General features: G+C 49.6%; 5 protein-coding genes across 5 annotated transcripts; 3 read left to right on the top strand and 2 right to left on the bottom strand.

Moving 5' to 3' along the window:
- Positions 1–849: 849 nt before the first annotated feature.
- HOO65_040192 (Serine/threonine-protein kinase gad8) lies at positions 850–2,962 on the top strand (the record flags this gene model as incomplete). Its single annotated transcript, XM_071002667.1, has 4 exons — positions 850–874; positions 947–1,063; positions 1,191–2,689; positions 2,765–2,962. The coding sequence occupies 4 exons, from the start codon at positions 850–852 to the stop codon at positions 2,960–2,962; spliced, it is 1,839 nt and encodes a 612-aa protein (XP_070859035.1).
- A 624-nt stretch (positions 2,963–3,586) lies between these two features.
- On the bottom strand, positions 3,587–5,411 carry HOO65_040191 (glycoside hydrolase family 3; the record flags this gene model as incomplete). The annotated part of the gene is made up of 3 exons (XM_071002727.1): positions 3,587–3,633; positions 3,728–3,871; positions 3,947–5,411. The coding sequence occupies 3 exons, from the start codon at positions 5,409–5,411 to the stop codon at positions 3,587–3,589; spliced, it is 1,656 nt and encodes a 551-aa protein (XP_070859034.1).
- A 4,342-nt stretch (positions 5,412–9,753) lies between these two features.
- On the top strand, positions 9,754–12,332 carry HOO65_040190 (Inner centromere protein mis6; the record flags this gene model as incomplete). The annotated part of the gene is made up of 6 exons (XM_071002600.1): positions 9,754–10,280; positions 10,365–10,436; positions 10,491–10,803; positions 10,865–11,128; positions 11,201–11,321; positions 11,383–12,332. The coding sequence occupies 6 exons, from the start codon at positions 9,754–9,756 to the stop codon at positions 12,330–12,332; spliced, it is 2,247 nt and encodes a 748-aa protein (XP_070859033.1).
- A 95-nt stretch (positions 12,333–12,427) lies between these two features.
- HOO65_040189 (tRNA-guanine transglycosylase) lies at positions 12,428–14,099 on the bottom strand (the record flags this gene model as incomplete). Its single annotated transcript, XM_071002750.1, has 2 exons — positions 12,428–13,698; positions 13,835–14,099. The coding sequence occupies 2 exons, from the start codon at positions 14,097–14,099 to the stop codon at positions 12,428–12,430; spliced, it is 1,536 nt and encodes a 511-aa protein (XP_070859032.1).
- Positions 14,100–14,965: 866 nt separating this feature from the next.
- Positions 14,966–16,972, top strand: HOO65_040188 (putative LCCL domain-containing protein; the record flags this gene model as incomplete). The annotated part of the gene is made up of 1 exon (XM_071000596.1): positions 14,966–16,972. One exon carries the CDS (start codon positions 14,966–14,968, stop codon positions 16,970–16,972), a length of 2,007 nt encoding a protein of 668 aa, XP_070859031.1.
- Positions 16,973–22,422: the final 5,450 nt, after the last annotated feature.

Here is a 22,422-nt window from a genome sequence, read left to right as displayed (position 1 = left end):
TGAGCGAAGAGGGGGGGGGAAGGGCCTGTAGAGGAGCTTGCTGTAGAGCGCGAGGGCGCTAGAGAGCGGGTGCTGACAGGCAGGTGCCGAGCGAGTTTTAGCGGGGGCTATGCGCTGTAGACGCTATACATGGCCTCTTTTACAGGGCGCTGTAGCGCTGGCACAGCCCCCCGACCTCTCTCGATCCCCGTTATCTTCCTCCTTGTTCCCCTTCCTTTCTTCTTTCTTTTCCGCCAACTCTGTCTGTCTGCGCTGCCTCGTGTTTCTTTATTCTCTCCATCATTCTCTCCTTATATCCACTGCTTGCAGCTTGAGCTGTTTGTCGTGTTTTCCTTCTTGTCTTGTGCTGCTTCTGCTTTGCCTGCCTTGCTCTGCTCTGCTTGCCCTGTCGCTTGCCCTGTTGCCTGTCTCCTTGCCTCAACCTCAAGCCAAGACGTGAGAAGAGAGACCCGCCGTAAATCTTCGCGGCAGCCTCTCACTTTTCCTTTCTTTTTTGCCGGCCTTCTCCTTCTGGCTTGCATTTGCCTTGGCTGTTATTCATCTCCATCGCCCAATATCTTGTGTCCTCGTTCGCCGCCCCATCGCTAAACCGGCTCAGCTTTCTCGACCTTGTATTCGATTCGGCCTTTCTAGCTTTGGGCCTTCCGTTCTGGTCGCACCCCGTCGTCGTCGTCCTCGTCTCTCGAATCTTGTTCTACTATCTCGTGTTTGTCGTTTTACGTGCTGCTCCTTATCGGCATCCTCACGACAGCCGTCGATTTACACATTTCGCTCTCCCCCCTCCCCCCCTACGCTCTATATTGCTTTGTTTCTTCCTCCCTTAAAACTACGGCGCCTACAAATCTCTCAATGTCTTCTTGGAAGCTGACCAAGAGTGAGCATGCATTTCCTTTCTGGCTGTCTATCGTGCCCCACACTACATGCTAACTCTCATCCACCTCTCTAGAGCTCAAGGATACCCACCGGGGCCCGTTCTCTGGCTTCTCCAAGTCTAGCTCCTCTGTAAACGACGAGAAGGAGGATGAGGCGGCCGTGCCCGCCCCCGAGCTGGGTAACCCATCTGGTATGTTGCTCTCCTTCACTGCTACTGAACGCAATCGCCGCCCCCCCCCCCCTTGTGCATGCTGCTTGCTGTCTCGGCCTAATCTGATGCCCAACTTGCTAACGGCAACTTCTACCCGTCTTTATAGCCGCCTCTTCAGAAGCCCTTACTCAGGCCCCCGTCATCAAGAAGCCTGGCATCCTCATCATCACCCTCCACGAAGCCCGTGGCCTCTCACTACCCGACCAGTACCAGCATGTTTTTGCGACACAACACTCGTCCACCTCCCGTTCCACGGGCAATGCGCTGAGTGCTGCCTCTGGCTCGGTCCGCAACACTCCATCGGCCGGGTCCCTGCACTCTGATCGCCCCTCTAGCCAGGGTCGTGGAGGCTTCAAGGGCTTGCCTACAACCCACGGTCGCGTCTCAGGCAAATATATGCCCTATGCTCTTGTTGACTTTGAAAAGGTCCAGGTCTTCATCAGCTCTGTTGACGGCAGCCCCGAAAACCCCCTCTGGGCTGGAAGCAACACCCAGTACAAGTTTGACGTCTCGCGAGTTAGCGAGCTGACTGTCCATCTGTTTGTGCGCAACCCCAACAGCAAGCCCGGGTCTGGCCGTGACGATGACATTTTCCTCGGTGCTGTGCGTCTCAACCCGCTCTTCGAGTCCCTCGACACCGGTGTTAGCAAGAACGACGAAAAGGGCTTCGGTGGTGTTAACTGGGTCGATATACAACACGGCACTGGCAAGCTGCAGATCGGCGTGCGCTTTGTCGAGAACCAGGCGTCCAAGCTATCCATTGATGACTTTGACCTGCTCAAGGTTGTAGGTAAGGGCTCGTTTGGCAAGGTCATGCAGGTGCGCAAAAAGGACACCAACCGTATCTATGCCCTTAAAACTATCCGCAAGGCCAAGATCATTTCCCGTTCCGAGGTCGCCCACACGCTGGCCGAGCGCTCAGTTCTCGCCCAAATCAACAACCCCTTCATCATCCCTCTCAAATTCACCTTCCAGTCTCCCGAGAAGCTGTACTTTGTGCTGGCCTTTGTCAACGGTGGCGAGCTGTTTCACCATCTGACCAAGGAGGGCCGCTTCGACATCAACCGCGCACGTTTCTACACCGCTGAGCTGCTCTGTGCTCTTGAGTGTCTGCACGGCTTTAACGTCATTTACCGCGATCTTAAGCCCGAAAACATCCTGCTTGACTACCAGGGGCACATTGCCCTGTGTGACTTTGGATTGTGCAAGCTAGAGATGAAGGACGAGGACCGCACAAACACTTTCTGCGGCACGCCTGAGTACTTGGCACCTGAGCTGTTGCTGGGCAAGGGCTACAACAAGACTGTCGACTGGTGGACGCTGGGTGTATTGCTGTACGAGATGCTGACGGGCCTGCCGCCTTTCTACGACGAGACTACCAACGAAATGTACCGCAAGATTCTGTCCGAGCCTTTGCATTTCCCTAGCTCCGACGTTGTGCCGCCTGCTGCCAAGGACCTGCTAATCAAGCTGCTTAACCGCAACCCCGACGAACGTCTGGGCGCTCGTGGGTCGACCGAGATCAAGTCGCACCCCTTCTTCCACGCTATCGACTGGCGCAAGCTACTACAGCGCAAATACGAGCCGACGTTTAAGCCCCGCGTGGTGAGTCTCCCTACTTTAAAAGGAAAAAAAAAAGATTATGTAGTGACAATGCAACTAACTCTTCACTACTGCTAGACTTCCGCCCTCGACACGGCAAATTTCGACAACGAATTTACCGACGAACTCCCGCAAGACTCGTATGTTGACGAGCCCACCCTCTCGTCCACCATGCAGCAACAGTTTGACGGCTTCTCCTACAACAGACCAGTCGCCGGGCTTGACGATGCTGGTGGCAGTATCCGCGATCCGCAATCGTATCTGCCCGAGCGGTGAGGAGATGGCCGGAATAAATGCGTATGTATGTATGTGTGTGCCCTTGGCTGCAAACGAGTTGATGGCGATGCTGTTATTTTTTGGTCCTTTGTGATGTGAGAGGAGAAGAGAATTCGTCCACAGAAGGAAAGAGAAACGAGAAGAACGAGGGGGAGGCGCTTTTTTTTTCTTGATTTTCTTCTTTTTTTTCTGCTGGTTTGTTGTGGTTATTTTTCTTTTTCTTCTTATATTTGATAGAGTATTTTGTTGGTTTTGTTTCTCCCCCTTTGCGTCTTTATTTGTTTCTCCGTGTTGTTTATTACAGATATCTATATATAAAATCAACAATACAGCCGCCTGAAGAAAATATACACAGACCTTGAATTCTCTTTTTTTTTGCTCTCTTTTTTTTTTTTTTCTTTTCTTTTTTTTATCGCCTGGACGGACGTTTTGCTGTTTTGTAAGATAACAGAATAACAAAAGAAAAGAAAAAGGAAAAGGAAAAAAAAAAAAAGAAGAAGAAAAAAAAAAGAAATTATACGTATATTTGAAGAAATAGAGTCAAGCAAAAAAAAAGATTAACCAATATATTTGGTTCCAGCAAAAACAATAAAAACAGGTGCGTATCCCTCCCGAACGAGGCGTTTAGAGGTCTTTCCAGACCTCGCGGTAGCTTGCCCACTTCCGGAAGCCTTCATCGAGGAGCAGATTGCAGTGTTAGCAGGAAGCATAGAGCGAGAGGCAGACGAAAGAAGACAAGAATAAAGACGAGGAAAAAAAGCTTACCAAGAGACAGAAAGCCTTGTTCACCTCCACGGGTGCCATCGATAAACAGCTTGCGCATACCCTTCTCTGTTAGTATGCGGACACACGTGTCCAAAAGGCGAATCATAATGGCATCGGGCCGCACCACAAGTGTCGGATCAGTATCTACACAAGCAAGTAACGAGAGTGTTAGTATCAATCAACAGATGGCCTAGCTTCTATAATCTGCCCTGCACTTACCATTAATGCAGATGCATGTCACACCACCAACGTCAGAGCCTATTGTGCCGGCCCATGGAAGATCATCATCCGGCGGCACGCCATCATTTGGCACGTATATCAGTGCCGTGGTGACAATAGTCGAACCTTCCATACCAACGATGATGTTGTTCGGGTTTCTGCCAGTCTCAGGGCTGAGCTTGCCATAGGTGTCAGGCCAGCCTAGATTCTCCTTACGTTTCGAGGCATAGTAGACTAAATCCACAACCTTGGGGAACTCGGCAGGCTCACAGCGCTTAAACGTTAGGCCTGCAGACGAGAACTCATTGCCAGGGAGATCCTCAAAGTTGAGGACCCAATCAGTAACTACACGGCCTTTTCCTGGAGCGTCAAAGTCTATTTCCCAGCCAAGGCGACGGAACCAGCTGAGGTTAGGGTAGTTAGACGGCACGCCGTACAGGATCCGCGGAAAGGTCGAGCCTAGTTGGATACGCACTACTTTAGGCGTGTTTTTAAGCTGGTCATAGGCATAATCATGCATAGCCGTACCGATACCCTGGCGGCGGAAATCGGGATGCACAAGCAACATGGCAATCGAGCCCATGTAGTCGGGCGAGTCCGGGGCAAGATAGTTCACAAAAGTAGCGCAGAAGCCAATCATCTGACCAGAAGGAGTGCGAACAATGTAATGCGTAGAGTAGCCTAGTCGACGAAGCACCGAGTTTAGCCTCTTAGGAGTCAGGCAGAACTGCGACGGCATGCACATTTCCCATAACGCGTGAATAGGGGCAATCTCGCCGTGGTTCAGATCCCACACCTCGGGTTTCCAGTGACTGGGGCCGCTTGCGTTGGGGTACGGCATAGGGATGGGCAAGCCATGGTGGTGGTGCGGGGCTACGTTGGTTAGGGGGAGGGTCACGGCGGGCGAGGAAGGGGCAGAGTCCCAACGCTGACCGAAAAACACCCCAGCAGCAGCCTCAAGCTCAGGGCGGGCATAGCCGTCGCAATGGACAAGAGTGTGTATGCCAAGATGAGCGACATCCTGCTGCTCAAAGTCATAGCAAGCTAGCAGGACGAACGTACGATGCTCGCTCACCACACGCGCTACATCGGCAAATTCGAGCTGCGAGGGTTCGTCCTCATGACGGGGCAAGCCTGAGACGACGAAGATAACCACAGCTGCGCGCTTGATAAAGGCCACGTGGGTAGATGTGATACCACCGCGTTTGGTGTATGGCACGTGGCGAATCATGGGGTGACGCTCGGCTAGAGCCCGGCCAAACGACTCGAACGGGTCAGTAGTGAGGTTCGGGTTGCCATCAGGGTGCACGACGACCGGAGTCAAAAGCACGATCAGGTCATCCTCTTTACGCAGCACATTCGTCAGCGGCACACACGACTGAGTGTCCCACATCAGCGTGGCGGGGGCCCGGTCAACAACGGCCGAGGAGGGGCCACCCTCGGTCATTTCCTCGTCTTCAGCCATTAGTCGACAAGGGCGTGAAGACGGGGGGGGGGAGGGGCAGAGTATAGAGAGAGACAGGAGGAAAAAAAAAACCAGTGGTGGAATGAAGTTGGGATGCAGTGATTTGTATGGGGCAAGGTTGAAGATGGGTGAAGCTTGAGTTATGTAGCGATAAGATGAAGAAAATACAAAGCTACAACCACCCGCAAAAAAATAGTGGATTCACTTCAAGCTTAGTAGTTGCCCTTCTGTAGCTTCTGTAGAATCTAGCCTGTCCTAAGCAACCACGGGTCCATTTAGGGAAGGAAAAGAAGGCAAGGCAGGGGAGGGAAAGAAGGGAGGGGAAAAAAGGAAGGAACAAAAAGAGGCAAGAGGACAAAAAAAAAAAAAAAGAAGGAAAAAAAACCCCCAGTCAGCCACGAGCCTTATAGTAACTAGGCACACAATATAATGAAAGAAAATAGACCAAAGCAAAAGTTGTGCCTAGGCTGTATCTGGACTCCTTTTCCTATCTTCAAACCTCGGTACTGCGGTACAAAAGGAAAGAAATAGTAACTTGAAGTCAGGCCAATGGAAACAAGGGGGACACAAAAGAGCAGAGCTAATTAAAAACGAAGTGAGAGAAAAACGACGGTTGAAGAATGCGGACGAGTAAGCCTAGAAATAGAAAGAGCGAAAAACGGCAAACACGGCTAGAAGCCCAAACCAAGAAAGAGGAGAGGCAGCGGTGGAGATGAAGGAAGGAGCAAACAGCCAGGCGGAGGCGCAGACGTTGAATAAGAGAGATGGCTTCTTTCTTCCCTGTCTAGGAGGGGCATGTGCAGACGTATGCATCTGCATATCTATGATGTGCGCATGGTATGGATGTATGGATATATGGGTGTATGCCGAATACACACATACAAACGCAAGCGTGTCTGCAAGTAAACCGTACGGACTTTCCTCTAATAATAAGCTGGGTCGCCCGCACTACCAGCCCTATGATTGCAGTTGGAATTGGCCTGCGACCTATCCACAAATCTCGAACTTAATATTAACAAGATAGGATAATTTAAGTGTGATACTTGGGGGTAATTGCTTCACATCTGTTTGCATCACAGCTACACAAATGTTTTGTTTGACCTGTCACGGACAGAGGCCAGAATAACCCTTGCGCCGGCTGATGGCTGATGGCAATTCAACCTGATTCCTCACACCCAAGCCTGGTAGAAGGCGACGTTCCTAATCTCTTATCCCCCGTCATGTTTTTATTTTTTTCTTCATCCGCCGTTATGCAGTGATCGCCTCCAACAAAAATGCTCAAAAGGCAAGGGTAGCTGCAAAAGGCAAGGGTAACTGCAATTCTGCTTGCTGGGTATTCTGCTTCCACCGAGCAAGCCCTAACTTATACCCGCATGCCGTATTGGATGCAACTTCCCGTCACAGATTAGCCGTCCCTTCCCTGGTCTTTGTTAGTTTCTGCTTATCTCTAGTCCCACGTTCAAGAGGCCGTTTGCTTGTTAGCCGGCAAGAGACTCAAAAAGCACATGCATCGTTCGTTGGGTTCTGGTCTCAACAGCGGGTTATTACCACAACGTAGCCGCTTGCCGCCTATTTTGTTTGTTGGAAGTGCTTGTGAAACCAAGCAACTGATGTGACTGGCTCTACACATGAAGTAGCACAATGACGGATTACTAAGGTTGTGTCCCGACTATGAGGCAGCTACCTGCCTGAGCCATTACAAAAACTTGGTTCGTTTAGTGCATCCAAGAGTTTCCAGGAGCGCACAGATAATTGCATCCAACAGCAGCAAGATGCATACGTACATTTCCTGTTTTGCCCCTAGCCAGCCAAGCCATTGCTGCAGACTTGTGATATCATCTGACGTGAAAAAAGAACAGAGTTAAAAGACAAATGAAGTAAAAAATACCGTGCATTGGTTGGGTATTCAGACTGACTGGATGTCAATCAATCACTCGTCCAGTCCAGCAGATATACGCCACTTCGCAAGTGACATCACCCTTATTGTTGCCTGTTATACACAGAGACAAGACTGTCATTGTAGCATTGACTCAGAGGCGGTGGCTTCAGGACTAGGCTAGAAGCTTGACTTGGGTTTTTTCTTCAAGCTCCGTTAATCTCTTGTCTTGAGCAGGCGCCTGCAGCTCGGCTACATTTCCCCCTTCATTTTTTTGTTTTTTTTTTTCGTGGAGGAGGCGGGGCAAAATGTTTGACGGAGTAGGTATTTTTTTTTTCCCAACAGAAAGAAACTGTATTCAACACGCCGCCTTTTTAGCTGGCAAAGGAAGCGATAAAAGGACTGCATATCGGAATATGGAGAGAGGCCCAATCAACAGGAAACAAAAGTGGCCGAATATTGCAATAGTGAGGGAGAAGATACGACTCGAAGGCCTTGAGGCTATGAGCTAGGACAGTGGGGCCAAAAAAGCTGTGATGTTGTCGATGCATTAGTTTGGGCCTAATAGGAAAAAGGCGGGCCCATTCTGTTACACAACATGAAGCTAAGGTAACATTGCAACCGGGATGTGTGCGCCACCTAAGCTGGGTTTAGGCGTTGGCAACAACCTTGTGAACGGAAAAAGAAGCAAAGAAGGAAAGAAGGAAATAATAGCTCTTCACAAAATGAAAGCTGGAAATCGCGGTGTTGGAAGGAAGCGATATCCGCCGATGGCAACAACTCTCCGTACACAAAAAAGGCGGTTTTTTGTTTTAAAAAAAAAAGTACAAAGTACAAAGTACAAAGTACATGACAAACACACTATGCAAAGGAGTGAACGTGGCAGGGAATAATGTCACGTTCTATTGAGAAGTCGGTAAGGAGAGGGGGAATGAGAAAGGACTTGTATCAAAGCGGATTAGCAAAATAATGGCTGACACGAGACTACAAGTGGGGGAACGAGAAGATCAGATCAGACTAGCGACTAAGCAGGAGCAATATAAGATATTTCAGGCAATGACACCACAGAGAGAGAGAGAGAGAGACAGCCCCGAGGACTTCTACGTAGCACGTCAGTACGCAAGTACGTACATACATGCTCCCAATTGGCAGTGCACTCGTGAGAACCAACGCCAAAAAGCAGAGGAAGCAGAGAAGGCGTGCGGCGAAGAGGGGAAATTGTCAGACCGCTTTTGTGTGATGGTCCCTTTGTCTCTTGCCTAGCATACATTAGTTGCTACAATATCAAGTCCCACATACCGCCAAGCAGCCAATCCGCGTTCAGTGCCAATAGTTCGAGGGTTTTTTTTTTACCTCTATTATTATCTCATAGCGTTCACTCTTCCTATCTGCTCCTACCCCCTAGCGGCTACCGAGATGTGGAGTCCGAGATAGGTCTAAACATTCTTCTTTCCCTTTTCTCCACTGCTGGCCTCACGCAAAACATTTAATAAGTCTCCCGCCGCTTGCGCACCATATGTGTTATACGTACTATACGTACTTGTACTATACATATATATATGTTGTGTAGCACAGCGCGCGCTTGACGATGTGACTAGGTCTTGGGTTGATGATGACCTGTACAAACCTTCTTTCGCCAACTGCTGCCGTCCTTTTCGATATGTGTTCTGCTAATACTTTCTCTTCTAGCAGTTGCCATTTCCATATTTTTTCCCTTGCAAAAATCAAATATCTAGACTAGGCCGCCTCTGTTGACCCACACTTCCAAGGCCCAAAAACAGGCCAATGCCATTGGCCCCATTTTCATCCATCACAGCTCAGACACTCAGACATATATTATGTGCGCCCAATCAACATTTTCAGCCCAGCCCAACACAGTAAGGAACAGTATTTGCAATCATAAGCGTGTAACCATCCTTCATGTCCATCATGAAAAGATGTCGCTGTGTTTTATCCTTTTTTCCTGCTCAAGACAGCTTTCTTGCTTTATTTTATCTGGGTGCCACTGTGTGCTATGTCATTCCTGTGCCATGTCACACATTGTTTATAGTTGTCTGGATGTGGGTGTCTAGGGCAGAGGGCTAGTGTTCTGGGCTGAAGTCATAAGTGATCGACCCTAGTCCAGCTAACACTAGGGTTTAGTTGTTCAGAGGGTGGGTGTGAATTACCCCTCTGGACCCACTAAATGGACTTTTGCACAGAGCTGCTTCCTAAATAATCTTCCACACTGTGCTAATACCAGACTGCTATCAACGCGTTTGAGCACAACGCCAAATTATACATCACGAATGTCAACTGAAGCAAGAGCAACGCGCCAATGAAATTGAAACACGGGTAGAATCTCCGCTTTAGTTTTTTCTGCATGCAACGCTACAACAATTTGACACGCTACAACTTTAATAGAAAAGAAGCCACTGTATCAATCATCACCATACGCAAAAGGCTTCAACTAGACTCTCTATAGCCATGGCGTCTCACGCTAGTGTCGATGATATTCGCTCTGAGCTTCAGGGCCTCATTGACGACGTTGTTCATGGTATGAAGGCACAACAGAAGTCACTGGACATCTCAACATCTTCTATTATCTCTGTGCTAACACTCCGTCATGCTCTAGCATCCAAGCTACCCGCCCGCCAGCGTGGTACATCCATTCGGCCAACCGTCGATACCATTGCGGGTATGGCATATGAACATGGGCTAGAGCCAGAGCAGCTAGACATGCTCATTGACGTGATCACGCAAAAAAGCCACTTGGACCAGGCATCTCTGGCCGCTCTAGCAAAGAACCTGTACCCGGCAACCGCACGACTAGACAACCATGTCATAGTTAGAATTGTAGCTGCGTTGGGCCATGGGGAGCTGAAGCCGTCGTTTGCTATACAGGCCCTGTTGTTGAAGTGGATAGTCATGGTCTATCATGTGATACGGAACGCAAATATCTTGGGCCGGGCATATGCAGTACTGTTCAATTTGCTAGATACCGCTGCGATTAGGTAAGGCAAGGATGAGGCAGAAGAGAGAATGGAGGGTTGTATTATCAACAGCCCCAGCCTTGACTAACTTTCGAAAACATCTAGGCCACAGCTGTGCCACCTTCTAGCCTTGATCACACGGAGAAAACACGTGCGCCCGTTCCGCATTCAGTATATGTGAGTTACTACTCTAGCACGCCCTATCTTGGGGTCTCTTGACTGCTGACATAGGCTTTATGCTTTTATTAGAATGGACCTCTCCTTGCGACTGGGCGGCGACCCCTCTGTAATTGGTCTGCTACGCGTGTATAAAAACTACTATCCCGAAATCATCATTGGTGAGGCCCTTAAGGGCCGGGCTTCTGCCTTCAAACACCCTGATCTTGCTTGGCGTGCCCGCTTAGATGAAATCCAGGCCGAGCATTCGCGTGCAGCCCAAAACAGTCATACCGACCAGAACTATGGCTTCCTGTCAAGAGGGGCTTTTGGCGGGCGGATGCAAAAAGGCGTGATACCAGACACACATACATCTCAAGCTACAGAGGTGAGTGACTTGCTGCTGCCACCAGATTAACATTGTTCTAACACAATGCCCCCCCATTTAGAACTCAGTCACGCTCAAGGAAATCGATAGTGCGACTAGCTTTGCTCTGAACATTGATCGCATTGAACTCCCAGACCAGCTGGTGGCTGTGCTGGCAGATCCGCTTCTCCAAAAGTTGCTACTGCTTAAACAGGACGATACATCATTCCGGCGCGTTGCAAACTGGATTAATTCGACGTGGCAAGATGTCTGTGAAGACCCGCGTAATTTAAGCCTTTTAGAGGATATGTTACAGGTGCTGGGCGACTATATCGACCAAACGAAGGTACGCGAGGCTATGCCATACATAGCATGTCGATTTTTTATCTTGTCGTTATTAGATACTGACTGCAAGCAGCACGTGGCGCCGGCTGTGCTTGAGTTCCTGGGCCGATTCCTGAGTCAGCAGTGGGATGGCACTAGTGGACGAGAAAACATCTTGAGGATCTTATCAAATACCCGTCTTGGGAATTGGAGTAGTAAGTGCTTGGCTCTTTCATGGCACCCGTTTTGATTTGACTACCAACACTCTTTGCCCAGATTACTACCGTACTCTCTTTTCCCACATTGAGCGCAAGGTCATCGTCGAGAACGACCCCATGTCCCAGATCGTTGTCCTTCGCTTTTACACAGCCCTCGTCATCAACTGGTCCAGCCATTTCCTTGCCGAGACCCAGCCTTCTAAATCCACGGCTTTTGATCTGGCCAAGCTAATCGCCCATGGTAACATTTTATGTGCATCTGTTTCCCAAACAACCCCGTCGGTGATCTCGCACCTCAACATTGTCGACTTTCTACAGACAAGCGCTTCCTGTTACTCTATCCCTGGCCTCAAAGAACACATCCGCATTGTTCTCCCCGAGACTGCTCTTGTGTACACTCTTCTCTTCAGCCACTCGCCTGCCGTAGTGTCTCGCATCTGTCTCGTTCTTTGCACCTACAAAAAGGCCTTTGATGAAGTTGTGCAATTGCCAGGGCACACGAGTAATCTAGTTGGCTCTGATTCATACCATAAATCCTACGTCGACTTATTCAATGGATACCTCAAGGACCTTATTAACATGGTCTGGAGACTGCGCGCCTTTTCACTCACCGATGCTAGTTCACACGGTTGTCTGATGCCGCCAGCCATCGTCAACCGCCTTGATAGTTACGTACGCACTGTCGACTCATCACTAGCCGTAGCTATGGCTTTTGGCCTGTCGTTTGCGCCTGCCCTGTCTGGTGTGTCTATTGCTGCTCTCCGTGATTTAGAGGAGCGTCGCATACAGGAGGACCGGGATGCTGTAACCCGTCGCCATGCCGGCCCCATAACTGTGCAGAGTCTAGCCAAACTGGCAGCTCAGGGTGGTGTAGACTTGTCATTCCAAGACTACCGCCTTATGGTTTTGAAATACATGGAGGCAAATGGGCTGCCGGGACTGCCCGAGCTGATGCGCTGTACACTGCAGATACTGATGACTCCACGCAAGCCACAAACCGCGCTTTGAGACGACATGCAGCCGCGTGCACGCATTCATGATGACACACGGTTGAAGGGGAGCGTTGAATCTATTGTTTTTGCTTACGCATTGCGACTTTTACTCTAATCGATTTCTGTCTTTAGCTTCTTAGCTACATTGTCTTCCACTGGTGTATCAGATCCCCGTGTTTTTCCCTCCGCATCCATCTTCGCTGCATGGGTATCAAGTGGCACATCGGACTGTGGCGGAGACTGCGATCGCAACCGTGATTTTTCCGGGTTGAAGCTCTCCCATGCCGACGGGTTTGCTTTAGGCTGGTGAGCCTCACCCTTGAAATGGTAGCCACGAGCGCGTGGTCTAGCGCCTGTACCCTGAGGCAGCTCCTCATCGTAGAGTGCCAGGAACCGCGCCTTTTGCTCTTCAAACGTGCCATTGGCCAGGGCACTACGGATATCAGCCATGAAGGAGCTAAGTACGTGGTAGTTGTGGATCTGTAGCAACGTCCACCCCAGCATCTCTTTGGCTTGCAAGAGGTGGTGTACGTAGGCTCGGTGGTGCTTGGTGCAAGTGTAGCAGCAGCAGTCTTCGACAAAGGGATTAATATCTGCCTGGTTGGCTGGCCGCCACATGTCTTCGGCACTGGGCAGCAGCTGACGTTGGTTTTGCAGAGCATCCTCCGAGTCTGAGCCGGTAGGCAGTGGAGCGTCTGCAGATGGCAGTTTAAACGTCAGGCACACCCCAGCATCGGAAATGTTGTTTAGGAAGGGAGCCGTGATAACGTCGATTCCTAGTGATACATTGCGCAGCACATCGTGGGGTGTCTTGGGCGAGTCAAGAGCTAGGCGGGGCAAAGATGCTAGCGGCTTATATGCCTCATCCTCTAGCTCCTTCAGCAGCTGTGCATCATACAATGCTAGCCCATCCAACTGTGGGGCCAACTCGACCAAGTGCTGGAGGTACTCCCATTGCATGGGTAGCGGAGTTGGGATGACGGGTGCGTAGACGGAGATGCCCTTGGCACGCGACATCTCGCGCGGCAGAGCCTCGAGGAATGTGTCGATCCAGGCCTCGGTACGGAAGCCCATACGCCTCATGCGTTTGGTTGACGATATCACACCATGACCAGTCTGTGACAAATCGGCTAGCGGCACAGCAATGTCGGGCTGCAGCATGGCCACATGTGCCGGGTAGTCAGTGGCCTTTTCCTGCGCAAAGCCGGTCGACGTAAACACTGTCACGTGCTTCTCTGAGTTGCCAAGTGGTGCGGGTACTTGTGGCACACGCCGTGCAGCGAGAACCGTCACGATTTGATCAGGGGTGGCGGTGAAAGTTCGTAACGCACCGTGCGGAGTAGCAGGGATGTTGAAGATGGGCGGCTGCTTGCGTTCGATGACTGTATAGCGTGAGGAAAAAGAAACCAAGTAAGTAAGGAGCCTGCACACAACATGAGAAGATAGTGAGTGTTGAGGTGCAAGTGTCGCACAAAAGCCATACAAATCCTGTGCAGCTAGCTAGTCAGTCCTACTTACAATCCTCCAATGCCATAAAAGCGCCCTGCACTTGAGTGTGCTTTATCAGGTTGTCCTGCGTCACATGCGGAACTGTACCGCGAGATGCCACGGCAAAGAACGTCGGTGTTTCCATGGCTGGTCTTCCTGGCAGCGATAGCCGACCCAGACGAGCGGCCTGGCTAGCCCCCGCGGTGCCGAGAGCGGGTTTGACAACACGGAACATGGCACCAAATTCCTCAGTTTCGGCAGCGCGATTGTAGAGCTCGGTGACAGATTCAGCCATGATTTACGCGGGCTACGTGGGCTGCAGTGGTGATTAAGGTCTAGAGGGGTAAGTTAGCTATAGAGTTCTTGGTTTTGTCAATGCTCAGCGTGTGATAAGTTACCTGCAAAAGTAGAACCGCAGGAAGGACTATCCAGGTAGCAAGCCAGAGATGGGGCGGTGAGCAGATGGCTTTGGTGGTTCGTAATACCACCTGAAGTGCTTAAAAATCTCACAATGGCCACCGACGTCACTGAAGCAAAAACAGGGACTTGAAGATTTTAACACTAGCGTAAGAGCTTCAAACAATAAAGCCCAAGAGCATAAAGCATTAAGGGATAGGTTAGGGTTATCCCAGCCCCGCTATTTTTGGAGATCCACTATTCTCCGACATCTTCTCACGTGACGTCATATCGAATCAAAGACTGAACGATTTTGTGGTTTCCTCGGTATTTTCTTTGCCTTTGCAGCATTATAATCCCTGCTTGCCAAAGCCAACCTGGCTCTGGGAAGCTGTTTTTTTTTCTTTTTTTTCGTATCAACTTTGTTTTCTCGTTGCCACTCTGCGCAGTTTTCTTGTTCCTTATTGGCGGTTGATTTATCCCGAGAGATGCTACATAGACTTATGGCTTGAGGCTGTTGTCACTCAGTGTCCGTGACTCACCTTCCCAAGACACCGACCGCAAAAGAAACGTGCTGCTATTTCAACCCTCTTTATATTTCTAAAACAGCATTATTTCCTCCCCTCTCCTTTGATTCTTTTCTCCGTTTTATTACGACTTACATCGCGTGCCTATTTCTCGTATTGCATTAACGCACCGGCCTTTCCCGGGCCACCGCTGCTTGCTACTATTGATACTAACTCACAGCTCCCTAAGGCGCCGGAAATGACTACTGAAGCTGGTCGGTCGGCTTCAACGGATAATCGCCGCGTCCCGGCTTTCACCGACGAAGTTGACTTTGAATCTGATGCCCCACTCCCCCAGGCTAGTGCGGCCGGCCTGCACAACCCCCATAATTCCGCCGCTAATCTCGACCTTGGGCCCCAAATAGAAAGCGATGTTGTCCCGGTCTGGCTCCAGGCCCAGAAGAAGCCTGTATGGGTTCCCTATAGTGTTTTCCGACTATGGATGGCCTGGTTGCGCTGGGCTGAAGGCCCTGCCACCCCACGAGACTACAAAATCACGCCCTATTTTCCCGCTGTGCAGGAATTCCCTCTGTTCCTTGTCGATCGGCTGCTGCCCCGGCCTAGACAGCGAGCCTCAGCGCTCGGCCTGCTTCTACTAGGCTGGGTATTGACGTTTTCCATGATCAAGCGAAACGAGCTCTTTTCAACGGATATTGCGGGATGGGGTGATCCACAGCCAATTTCTTGCGGTGTGTCTTACTGGGCGCGTGGCAATATGTGCGGCTTGAATGGTGCGGACTGTCGCCCGTTTGATGGCAGCGGCTTCCCGTTTAGATGCCCGGCTAACTGTCTCGACTACCATTTGCTTAACCCCAGAGCTGTTGGCGATCAGGAAATCGTGTACAGGTCTCTGGTAGTAGGCGGGCCCAGCCGTGACGAACAGAGTCCTGTGTATCGTGGCGACTCTTTTATTTGTGGTGCAGCTCTACATGCTGGCACTATTTCCAATGAAAAGGGCGGCTGCGGTGTCGTAAAGCTGGTTGGCGCTCGCCAGAGTTACACATCGTCCAAGCATAATGGTATTAATAGTGTTGGTTTTGATGCTGAGTTTCCGCTGTCGTTCACGTTCCTCGATGTAGAATGCAGCTCCAGAGACATGCGCTGGAGTCTGTTGATGGCATCTCTGGCATTTTCTATTACTATCTCCCTCTTCACATCCGACCCAGCGGCCTTTTTCTTTTCCATATTTGTCGGCCTGTACTGGCACATTGGCCTAGCTTCAGATCCGCCACCGCACTACTCGATTGCTGATCTAGTGTCGAAGCAGATTGCCAAGTTTGTGCCCGCCATGTTTATAGCATGGGTGTTTTATGATAAGATGGGCGTTAAACACACACTGACAGGCCTCAGAGCCCAGGTTGAAAAGACTGTGCTGTGGCTGGGTGGCTGCTGGATCGGCGCCTTGGAGAACCACACGCTGGAATGGATCCCCATTAACCGGCTTGAGGCTCATGACCTGGCTCAACAGCCAGGTGCCAAGACGGCCCTGGCTCTCATCATTCTCTTTTTGGTTATGGTCTCAGCTGGTCAAATACATTGCTTCCGTGTTGAAGGTCGCTTAATCAAATATCTCAGGCTCTATGGATTGTTCATTGCCGGCATATTGGTCTTGCTGTTGATGCCTGGGCTCAACCTGCGTATTCACCACTATATTCTTGCCATGCTTCTGCTTCCAGGGACTAGTCTGCAGACACGCCCATCGCTCTTGTACCAGGGAATTCTCGTTGGTCTTTTTCTCAATGGAGTAGCACGCTGGGGCTTTGACGCTGTGCTACAAACCCCGATGGCTCTGCAAGGCGATGCCCAGCATAACTCGCTGCTACCAACAATTTTGGCCCCCGAGATAGTCTCTTTGGCCACGTCTGGGCTGAACATGTCCAAAATCACGTTCCGTTGGCAACCGCCACCATCGGATATCTACGAAGGCCTCAGTGTACTTGTCAACGATGTCGAGCGCTTCCGTACTTTTTTCGACGGAGGCATCGATTCACAGTCCGAGTTTACGTGGAACCGCGATATGGGTGTTGAAATTGATGAGTACTTCCGCTTTGCCTACATTGAAGGTAACCATGTCCTGGATTACACGCGTGCTGGTGTCTGGACGAAGGCAGGAACATGGAGACACATGGATCCAGGGCCGTCGAGTATTGGGGCAAGCAGAGTGGCGGGGAGTAGTGAGGAGGAGCTGTATGTACAAATGCTGTAAGTTGGAAGAACAGGCTGGCTGGCTATGGGGAAGAGAAGAGGGGGAAAGGAAGGATGATTCGATCGACCTCGATGTGATATGTTGGAGAAACACTAACTAGCACGGTCCATGATGGTACACGTGTGTGTATGTGTGTGTTTTTATGTGCAAGCGTGCATGCATGCATGACAAGCACAGCTCCGTTGGTTTCTTTCCTTCTAGCCCACATATTGCCTCAGAGATACGCTCCTACACACGGGCGGGCAGGCGGTGTATGGTATGGTGTTAGTAGTATTCTCAGTTATGCATGTATGCAGATATGTAACCAGAGGGTGGACCATAATATACAACCAGGCCATCATCAGAACTTGCACATATCCAAACTAGACAAGGCGCCCATCCAACGCAATGGAGGTCGGGCGATGCAAGTAAAGGCGGACACACGACAACAAGCTAGTGGCCGATCGTGTCAGAAGCACCAATATCTCATGGAAAACAAAGTGACATGTCCGGCTAGCCCAACGCCAACTCGCGGCCGTCTAGCTTCTCCCAATCTAGGGGCAGAAGCGATTGGCGAATCACAGGCTAGAACAAAAGGGATAAGAGGGAGTTCTCGTGCTTCGTGCTCTAATTAATGCTGTTGTTCTAGCCTTCTGCAGAGAAAGTGGGAAGGTTACGTGCTGCGCATGGTTCACGTTGGTGTATTGCTTATTAGATCACAATATAGATAGATGGATACGCAGGCTTGAGGGCCGTGTTGGGAGGGACGGAGGGAGGGGGTGTTTATCTATCTACACGTGCCAGCAACATCATCGTCATCACCTAGATAGCCAGTTTTGTAGCTCTTCTACCCTCTATTCACGAGGGCTGTGTCTGGAAAGCTATGATAGGAGGTAACTGAAATGACCGACTTATTGCCCCATACTGAGTATTAGCGCATTAAAATACGACGGTACGGCCAAGTATAATGGTAGCAATAAACTAAAAATAACCTCTGGTCAAATCCAAGTTCTCCCCGGTCTGACTTTATAGTGCTCATTACAGGGGCCTTAGTGCAGAATCCCCCGACGCAGAAATTAAACTAGGACAAGCTTTGTATACAGGGATGGGTAGATTCTAGTTTCCGTCTAGGCCTGGGCTGTTTTACAAGGCATTTACTAGTTAAGGCCTAGCAGGACGCGACACTACAGAAGCCTGAAAGCGCCCATTACAGGGGCTCAGCACTCATTTAGCGCCAGCATTATAGGCCACTATAGGCCCTGCTGTAGCCTTGTTCTAGTAGAATGTAGTATAGAGTGCTCCTATTATACTTGTTCTACATGTAACATTAACCCAAGAAGTCCATTTCCCAACCCACCATGTCCACATTATATCCGCGAATTCCTTATAGCGGGCTTAAACGGCGTTTTAAACAGACACAAGCGCGACGTTTATATCAACTTTTCACCTTTCTCGAAACCTCTAACAGCATTGCGTCCATAGTGGACAGTGCGGTGCTGCATGAAGAGATAACTAGAAGCTACCCTGCGATAAATTGAATCAATCAAATGCCAAGTAAAAGCCAAGTAAAAGCCAAGTAAAAGTCAGCAAGAGCAAAACGAAGAAAGAAAGTAACGGGAAAGGAGAAAAACGGCTTGTGCAAAATCCGGGGAAGGTGTAGGAGATTAGCAATTACCTAGTCTACTGGGCGGGCCACTTGCACTTATAACTTTCTACAGTGCAAGCATGTGATTACGTACTTTCAAAATCATGCTTCAAAGTATATGAAGTCCCTATGCCATGTGATCAGCGCAGAACAGTGCATCGCTGCGAAAATAAAGAAATTACGGCAGGAACACAAAGCAAGCAAACAGCAGAGGCGAGTCCACAGAACCGGCAGTTGCCACACTTAAATTATTGGTTGGCAAAGATCGGCCACGATTCCTGCAGCTGGTTACCCCATACTTGGCGGGTTTAGCAAGTTATCTCTTGCGGCACTTGTGATGTCTGCCTCTGCTGACTCGTCTCTTCTTCTCCAACAAATATCCCTCGCAATCGAGCCACATAGCACATAGCACACACAACACAGTCTTGCGAAGTGAAGGGGAAAAATACATTTTTATTGTTCTTTCATGTTTTCGTTTTTATGAGCATTAAGCCCCATGGATAAACAAAAACGCTCTGAGCCGTCTCCTGCCTGTGGGTAGCACCTTTGCGTTACGGATGGGCTCATTGAAGAGCAAAACACAATCTACTTTTGCCAAAAGGAAAATGAAGAGGCAGGGGAGGAAGGTGACTATCCAAACGGAGAACCAAGCCTGCAATGACGAGGAAGGAAGTGAGTAATAGCACAACGGCAGCGATAGGCAGCAGGGAATGTGCCAGAGAAACTCCACGGCTGCCTTCCACGATCACCAACAAATACATTATCGCACCATTTAATTATGGGTCGCCAGCCAAGATCTTCTCATTGCCACCCGTCCATTTCACCAGTACCGCCAGTAATGTCAAAGCTCAACGCGCTATGATAAGTATCTTTGGCGTTGAGCTCTGTGCTGGGCTGCTGCGGGTCTGCTCTGTAGGCGGCAGCCGATTTATGTAACTACAGAGACATGGGAGCGGACCAGAGACATGGCGGATGTGCAGGAGGCTCTATCATGGCATCTGCGCATGTAAGTAGCAATCATGTGGCGATCCTTCTTATCCTAGTGGTCTAGCACGCACGCATATTGTAGGCACATGTGCAAAGTAGAGGGGGGCCACTAGAAATCGCTATACCCGATGTGGCCCGGGCTTCCAAAGAAGCTAGCAGGGGAGCAGTCAGTAGGTTGGGGTTAGGGTGAAGGATTAAAGGGAGCAGCAAGGCAAAAAAGTATCAAGTGGACGAATGAAGCTTGGAAACAATGGATAAACTACTTTCTTCTCGCTAGAAACGCACGATGCGCTTCAGGCCCCGCTGTCCCCGCCAGGCAGCCGTATTACAGGCTAGACGTTTATCCGGGTATAGTTGCACATGATAGCAAGTAAGAACAATACCAGGTAGTTTCTCGGCGGTCTAGTAAGACGTGGGCGAATACAGCAAAGGTACAAACAAGTAGGGACAACCAGTCATCACCATGATGTCACCATGGCCAGCCAGCCATCCATCCCACCCGTAAATCAAATCAAAGCTTAAACGGCTTAAGTATGCCGAACAATGATGTTCGCGTACATGGGAAGCCATTGCTTGATTTGCTGTGTTACGCCGCGCCACAGTTTCCTAGCCTTCTGTAGTTTGTCGTATGCCATATAAGCTGCTCAGCTTGATATGCTGATGTGGTCATGCAACAACCCTCCTCTCCCCTCCCCTCCCCTCCCGAAATGCCTACCCAGTTGCAGCGACATCCAAGAGAAGAAGGAAGAAGCTAAGCTAGAAGGCCCGATCCCTACGGTTATGAGACGCGACTCTTTTCTCTCTTCGATTTAGCTAAACGAAATAAAGAGGAGGACTAGAGGACCCTTTTGTGGAGAATAAGGAAGCAAACAACAATAACAACAACAACAGCAACAATAGCAGCAACAATAGCAGCAACAATAGCAGCAACAATAGGAGGGATAACTTGGTTAGCCAAACCCCAGTAATCCAGGCGCTATGGCAATCAAATGCTAGGCAAGATCTGGATGCCAGAAGATTAGTCGGGAAGATGCATAATCTAGCTTACCCCATTCTGTCATCTTGTCAAGTTGTTTCTAAATCGGGAAATCTAGCATGTGAGAGAACAGAAGATTTTTTATTTCATGGGCTGCAACTACCCTTCTTGTCTCAAGGCAAAAAGCAAAACCCAAAGCGCAACAACGAGAAGGAAAACAATATTGAGCAAGTGCTAAACAGTGATCAGGTAGTCATCAACCTAACGTGCACCTTCCCACAATAACGTTGCAGGCAAATCAGGTACCGTGGCCATACATAGTGGGGCTTAACGCAAAAAAAAATAAAAGCGCGAGTGAAACTGGGACGACAGAGCCTCCTACTGCCACGCACTCCGATGGGATTGTTAGTTTTTGCCTAGGCCAAAAATTTTGTGGTACAGCCAGTATGAATCTAGGCTATGTTTGGTTTTAAGGTCGTGTATTCTTCTCATCTGCTAGGGTTCAAGGGCCAGTGTTAGACAAAGGTTCCCTCTTGGCTCTTTTCTCTTGAGGTGCAGACTAACACTAACCCTAATTTGTTTCAAAGCCCTGGCTAGCCTTGCCGGCCCACTCTTAGCTAGGGTTTCTATTTTTTTTTTGTTCTCGGATTCTACGTTTTGCCACACCATGATAGTCGACGGCGCCCTGCCGCTCTTGTAAGCATTGCGAATTGCTTCACCGACCCCCAATAATTTCAGTCATTTTTTTAGTCCGATTTTGAAATGTCAAAGCTTCTTTGGCTTTTGACAAAGCCTCGAGTTCTTGGTTACCTCGCCCACCGGACGAAAATGCCGAGCCATATTCGGCTGCCTAAAGCTTGAGATGATTCATCAAGAATTAGGTAAGTATAGAGTCGAGTGTATGCCTTGTGATGACAACAAATCGCATTGCAAGATCCACTTCTGAGTACTCCTGTTCTGTTTATGTCGCTATCAGGAGTCGCATCCGTGTAGAGACCGGTCAGAGCTGGAGAGGCTGGGAGAGACAAGGAGGAGGAGAAGATGGGTTTTGGCCAAGGCCGTGAGGGGCTTTCCTACTGCTGATGAAAATAACCTTTCCACTAACTAACAACAGATGTCTTGCCTTGTCTCGCTCTCTGCTAAAGATATCCTCGAACGCGCCTCCACGTTTTGCTAGCCGGAAAAAAGAAGACGAAGGAAAAAAAAAAAAAGGACACAATATTCGTCTGTCTCACTAAAACTCACGTGTTGTTGTGCCGCTACTTGATTCGACGTCAAAGCCGTACCCATACTTAGATTTTCTGGATTGACTAGTTGTCACAGGATCAGCTTTGTTCTATTCTAGCTGTCGAGACTTTCTGGAAAGTCCCCCAGAGAGCAACCCTGTACTAGCACTAGCAGCAACCTCTCGCTAAAGCTATAAGCGTAGCGACAAACCGCTGCGTTGTGCTTTTTTTATGCTCGCTTCGCTCCCTAGTCTCTAGCTTCATAGCTTGATTAGGCTTGAACATTTTCTTGGCAGGCAAAAACACCTGCTAGCACACCAGCTGGAAGATGCAGTGCAGAATCCTCACTGAGAAGGGTGAAGCCAGAGACATAAGTCAGAGGGCAAGAGAGAAAAAAAAAGACGAGGGACTTTGGCAGGGGAGACAGAGACAATCAATGACAAGGGGTGAGAACTCCCAGAGTGGGTGGGCGTGGGCATGGGTGTGAGTGTAGGCATGGATGGGTACGATGAGGAGTGAGCCGAAGAGGATATGGGCGTGTAAACTATGGAACTGGGAAAGGAAGAGAAGACCGACCTAAGGCACGGCAAGGCATAGGTCATTCACCCTCACTTGACCTTGAATTGGTGCATGCTTG

Source organism: Ceratocystis lukuohia (genome assembly GCF_044167205.1).
Source record: "Ceratocystis lukuohia strain C4212 chromosome Unknown Supercontig4_pilon, whole genome shotgun sequence".
NCBI lineage: Eukaryota > Fungi > Ascomycota > Sordariomycetes > Microascales > Ceratocystidaceae > Ceratocystis > Ceratocystis lukuohia.
Note: the sequence above shows the minus strand (reverse complement) of the source record. Positions and strands in the feature narration are given on the sequence as shown.